The sequence below is a fragment of the Delphinapterus leucas genome, chromosome 10 (genome assembly GCF_059928025.1).
Source record: "Delphinapterus leucas isolate spDelLeu-1000000601 "Yukka" chromosome 10, BTC_Dleu_Yukka2, whole genome shotgun sequence".
Classification (NCBI taxonomy): domain Eukaryota; kingdom Metazoa; phylum Chordata; class Mammalia; order Artiodactyla; family Monodontidae; genus Delphinapterus; species Delphinapterus leucas.
In genome coordinates, this window is record NC_143138.1 from 22,772,827 (window position 1) to 22,778,779 (window position 5,953).

The 5,953-nt window shown below is 51.0% G+C and overlaps 1 protein-coding gene across 2 annotated transcripts; it reads right to left on the bottom strand.

Moving 5' to 3' along the window:
- Window positions 1-481: 481 nt before the first annotated feature.
- NRM (nurim) lies at window positions 482-4,402 on the bottom strand. Of its 2 annotated transcripts, XM_022566138.3 has the most exons (4): window positions 3,273-4,402; window positions 2,518-2,714; window positions 1,737-1,913; window positions 482-1,381 (listed from the first exon to the last, which is right to left on the bottom strand). In XM_022566138.3, exons 1-4 carry the CDS (start codon window positions 3,403-3,405, stop codon window positions 1,100-1,102), a joined length of 789 nt encoding a protein of 262 aa, XP_022421846.1. In that variant the 5' UTR covers window positions 3,406-4,402; the 3' UTR covers window positions 482-1,099. The 2 variants fall into 2 exon arrangements, with proteins under 2 accessions (XP_022421846.1, XP_022421847.1); XM_022566139.3 differs by lacking the exon at window positions 1,737-1,913.
- Between the last annotated feature and the right edge of the window lie 1,551 nt (window positions 4,403-5,953).

Sequence of the window (5,953 nt, forward strand, 5' to 3'; positions counted from 1 at the left end):
CCGTGACTCAGGCCCCTCGAGGGACTTGGGGAGGAAGCGGCAGCTGCTCCGAGCCGGGCCCGCCCTTCCCATCTCCTGCCGCTCCTCCCCACGCATTTGCCTTCCCGGGCCAGCCTTTGTTACCGTGGGGGCCGGGGCGGCCGCCGGGCTGCGGGGGACCCGTAGGGAGGGGGCGGCAGCAGGAGCGGCGCTCGGAAGCCAACGGTTTTGGAAGCTAGCTCCCTTACCCGAGCCGCTGCCCCACTCTTCCGCTTCAACCTATCTGCCGAGGGTCCCCAGGTCTGCAGCGAGGAAATTGGGGGATTTGGAGGAAGGGAGACCGGGTGCTCCGGGAAGGGGGGTGGGGCGGTACGCGGGGAGTGGCCGCCACCCAGCGGTCATCAGAGGGCGCGGCCGATGCCCAGACTCGAGTCTGGCTCGCCTGTCCTTCCCAGAGGCAGCCCTGCAGCTTGAGAGACACTGACAGACTGCATGCTACACGTAGAAAAACCAGGCTGAATTTTATTTTCCTGTAGCACGAGTTACTCGGGAGAGCAGGGAGCCCTTAGTCACCCGAATTAAGAGCAGGAGAATCTGCTCAACTAGGTTCATGAGTCTGGAGCCCAGGGGCAGGGCCTAGGGAGCTGGAAAGGCCAGTGGGGCTGGGCCGCAGCTGCAAGGTGTGGAGCCTGATGGGGCAGCCACTATCGTCAAACTTGCGGACCTTGGTCCAGCCCCTAGGAGGGGAGCTAGACGTGGAGAAGAGGATCCTTGAGGCGCAGAGGCCAGAAATAGGACCAGGGGAGTGGTCAGGCCAGACCCTTCTCCTTGTGAGGAGGTTGTTAATGGAGGGTCAAGCCCTAAACTCTGAGGAGACAGATAAGTTCCCCACTCCCTCTTCCTGGCTGGTGAGAAGCGGCCCTTGGAGTCCAATGGCTGAAACTCAGAATTTAAGATATGGAGCTGGACCCAAGGAGTGGAGGCTCAAGCAAGGGAAGGGACAGCTCCTTCAGTCCATGGATTTGGGCCTCTGGTCTGAAGCAGCCAAGGCCTGGATGTTAAGGGGATTTGGAATTGGAGGGGAAAAGGAAGTACAGGGCTTGGAACGAGGGTTAGCCCCTCACTCGGCCTCCCCGTCCTGGGGCCGGGAGAGCAGGTGGAGTTTTCTTTGCAGCTGGGCCCGGAGGTAGCGGAGATCTTGCTGGTCAAGTCCGTGAGCCAGGCCCAGGTAGAGGGTAAGGAGGAGAGCAAGGAGGAGGCGGTCAGTGCCCAGGGTGGGCACCACCCATAGCACAGTCAGCAGCTCCACACACACTGGGTGGCGCAGGTGGGAGAAGAGTCTCAGAGCCCGGGGAGACTTCAGGGCCAGAGGCTCGCCCAGCCCCAGCACATGGTAGTACACCTAAGAGAGGGAGAATGGCTTAGAAATGGAGTCAAGCCCTTGTCGCAACTTAGCTGCCTCTTTCCTCCCCTTCCAGGCACCCTCCTTCTATAACGCAGGCCCAGGAACCACCCTTCTGAGACTGGGGTCCCTGACCCTCATCTCTGGTCCATGAAACTTCCCCAGGCCCAGGAAGCCCATGGTTTCTGGCCTTTGAGCGAGGGCTAAGGGGAGACTATCTTACAAGAAAGGGAGGTGAGGGAGTCAAAAGCAAGAGGCAGGTGGAAGAGTAGGGGAGGAGGAGGGACATCCTTGGAGGGGAAAGACGTATTCTAGAAAGGATCAGAGGTTTGGGGTAGGGATCTGGGAGCCTCACCTGTTTGAGGCCCATGAGCTCTGCGTAGTCAAAGACGAGAAGGATGCTGAAGATGAGGAGCCAGGAAATGACGTGGAGCACAAAGCAGAGGAGGGGCACCCAAGTGGCCCATGGCTCGGCCCGAGCCTCCCACAACACGGGGCCCCTGGGCACGGGCTCCCAGTACCGCATCACCAGCTGAAGGAGGATGAGGGACTGGGTATCCCAGCAGCCCACCCTTGAAAGACCTAGACCCAGAGGCTGCCCCCATCCCAGGCTGGCCAGCTGCTCTCCCCGCCTCTACCATGAGAATGTTCAACATGTGGAGGGTACTGGGTGGGGTCCCAAGTATGTAAGAATGACTTGTCTCTACCCTGAGGACTTAAAGAATGGATGAGAGTCACCAGATAGGTACACAAAGTAGCCTAGGCCAAGCACCCACTGAGAAACAGATGAGTACTAACTGGGAAGCTTTCTCTTGTGACCTAGGGAAGTGCTTTTGAAGAAAGGATAGGACTGAAGAGGAGTTAACAAGGGAATCTCAAGCAGGACAACGTGAACAAAGTTGCAACGGTGAGAATGCACATATCATGCTCGGGGAATGACAAGCAGTACACCATTCTTGATAAAAAGTAGGATATGTGCTGTGGAGGAATGGGAGCTGAGATTACAGTCCTGAACACCCTTAGTTCTCCTCCTAAACCCATGTTTTATCAGAAGCCTAAGGTCCTTGCCTCTCCAGTCGACGGAATCCTTCCCACAGATTGTTTCCCTTGAGGACTCAGTTGCCAGGGCTTCATACCTGCAAGGCCAGGGCAGTGCATGCCACGTACAGAGACCTCTGAAGGACCCCAAAGTACCGGAACATCCATGACTTCACTGTCTCAGTTGCCATGAGGCTGTGTTGCCCCACAAATAGTAGCAGGAGCCCCAGATCCCAAGCCAGGGGGACAAGAATGCTTTGGTCCTGCAGGGCAGCCAGCCATCCCTGGCGGGCATCTAGCGGGAGTTGGAGAAAGGGACAAAAGATCAAGAAGACTGTGGGAAAAACTCCCTACTCTTATCTCCTCTCGGGACCCCAGGCCATGTCCCTTAATGCTTTCAAGAGCCTTAATGCTTCCTCTCTAGGCTTTGCCCACCTCACTTTTCTATTCCCTGTTTCTTCCCTCTTCCCCAGGCCTCCTTCAGAGCTGGGGAAGAGGATTCATGCTGGTCAGTCACGAAAGGCATGGCTGGAGTGCCCTTCTTGTTTCGGTTCTCCAAATGCTCCCTCTTTATAACACTCTCCATAGTCCTCTTTACTAAGCCTTTCCTTAGAATACTCTGCTTATCGCCCTCTCTCCCCCTCAGTCCTCACTCTCCCGCCTCTCCAAACCGCTAATCCCTGAGTTGCTAATTTAGCCCTCTGGTGTCCCCTGCAGCGTCTCGGCGGCTTTCACGGTTCTAGTTCCCTCTCCTGGACTTCCCCTGTCATTTGTCTCCAAGCCCCGCCCCCGCTCCCTCTGCTCCGGCTCCACCTTCCTACCCCAGAGCTCATCCTCGGTCCCTCCCGCTCACCAGGACCACCAGACTCCGAGATTCCTCCAAGAAGTGGCCGAAGGGAGGTAAAGCGCACGAACTCCACTCCAGTGCCAAAGGCCAGGATGAAAGAGGCGAGGGCAGCAGGGACAAGGAGCAGTGCAGGGGCCATGGCGAGAAATGGAGGGGTGGGGAAAGGGGCGGGTTTGGGATTCCCGCGGCCGCAGGCTCCGCCCCGACCCCGCCTCCCGCCTGGGACCCTGCCCAGGAGGGCGGGGCTCCCGCGCGCCGACGCCCAGGCTTCCGGCCGGCGCGCGCGGCTCTCTCGCACAGAGCTTCAGGGCTGATCCCTAAGTGCCTTTCCCCGGTCTGCGATCTCCGCGTCACAGAAGGGAATGTTAGAATCCCAAGTGAGAGGTGAGAAGGGCAGCGGTTGTTCAGTCATGCACGTGGTTTGAATCGCAGCTGGGCTAGTTTTCGCATCTAAAATGAAGACAGTTCCTCTCTTGCAGGGTTCTTGCAGAAACGGCATTATGATCCCACCTTCCTTTAACAGCTTTGACTAGAAAACAGCCAGAGTCAAGAGGTTACAAAGCCTCAGCTAACACTTATAATGAACGGTGAGAGAACGGAAGACTGTTGACCCAGGCTGAGAACCCAAAGCTCTGAATCATCCATTACAGCTTGTTAGATGAAAAAGAGTGACTATTTTACCACAAACGCTCAGTCTGTAATTTATTATAAAGCTGATTTGTTGCCTCTCCACTTGCTAAGGGGAGAGAACTTGTCTGTAACACTGAAAGATTTGTTCTATTAATGCCAAAGGCTGTTACTTTGTAAACATGAGAGTAACAACATGTTAAAATATTTGTGATAGAAAACTTTATTACAGTTGTAAACTTTGTAGTATGTTAATTTTATCCAAGCTTGTGATAATTAACTACCTATACAACCCCATTAGACTCCACTTACTAGTCAGAAAGCACTAAGATCTTTTGTCCAAAATTTTCCCTACAGACCTGTTTGTAATACCTACAAGACTAACATTCACATCTAAAAATCAAAGTAAAGTAAGGTTTTTCTCCATTAAAGATCATGTAGCTAAGGACCTGGTCACAGTAGCTATGACCATAGTAAGGAACTTAGAGATCATGAAGCTAATTCCCTCAGCTAATAGAAGAAACATAGGCCTAAAGAGATCAAGAAAATTTCCCACAGGCTCTACATTCCTTCTCCCTCCCGGAGGCTTAGTATTCCCATTCTCCTCCGAATCAGTGCTATTTTATACTGTACCAGACATCATTATGTTTTCCCTCCTGATTCACTCTCCATCCTGCTTTCTGCCTCAGGAAGTTGTCCTGAATGGACTACATCAAAGAAAATCACAGCATTTGAGGGAAGCCTTTCTATGTAACTGTTCCCTCCTCTCAACCTTTTGGGTTTACAGGTGGCCACAACAGAGCTGTGGGTACTGGCAATATTCTTTGTGATTTCTCTACACTCTGCCTACTTATAATTTTCACTTCATTAAACTCTCTCCAAATTATCCTGATTTGACTGTGCCATAGTTTCCTCTTAGGATCCTGACTGACAGAGACATTTATTACACAATGTGCTATGAGCTGTAGGGTTCATTGGAAGTGTAAGAAAAGATCTCTCTTCTCTAGGAATTTAAATCGGGGCACTTAAATTGTACCAGTCATGAAGTGGGTGTGCACATGAGTGCTAAGTGGGGCTATAGAGACAGCAGGTGCTGTAAGGAATCCAGTGGACCTCAAGGACACAGGCAGCTTCACAAAGTACAAGGCTTTGAGCAGTGCAAGGGGACTAATATTTATCTGGGTCCTACTGTGTGCCACACCCACTATGGCTATGCTTAATATATATTGTGAGATGAGGTATGTCTAAAAGCCAGCAGCACAGTGTTTGGCAAAGCTCATGCTGTTTCTACTACACCAAAGTTTTCCAAACTTAAGTATAATTTACCTGCAGAAAAGTGCCCAAAACTAATCAGTAATTTTTAAATTGAAGTGAAATTCACATAACATGAAATTAACCACTTTAAAGAGAACAGTCCAGTGTCATTTAGTACATTCATAATGTGTGCAACCACCACCTCTGTCTAGTTCCAAAGCATTTTCTCTTCACCCCAAAATAAAACCCTGTACCCATTAAGCGGTCATTCCCCATTTTCTCTCCCTGCCAACCACCATCTACTGTCTCTGTGGATTTACCTATTCTGTGTATTTCCTACAGGTGGAGTCATACAACGTGACCTTTTGTGTCTGGCTTCTTTTACTTAGCATAATGCTTTTGAGATTCATCCTCAAAACACCGTAGCACAATTAGTACCTCATCCCCTTTTATGGCTGAATAACATTCATTGTATGGATATGCCACAACTTGTTCATCCATTCATCTGCTGATGAACATTTGTGGTGTTTTTCATCTTTCGGCCCTTGTGAAAGTGTTGACATGAACATTTGTATACACGTATTTGTCTGAACATCTGTTTGGATTCTTTTGGCTATATACCTATGAGTAGAATTGCTGCGTCATATGGTAATTCTATAATTAACTTTTTGAGAAACTGTCAAACTGCTTATCACGTGGATGAATCATTTTACACTCCCATGAGCAATGTAGATGGGTTCCAATTTCTCTACATCCTTGTAATCAACCAACTTCTAAAATTTACAAAATAAAACTGTACTACACCA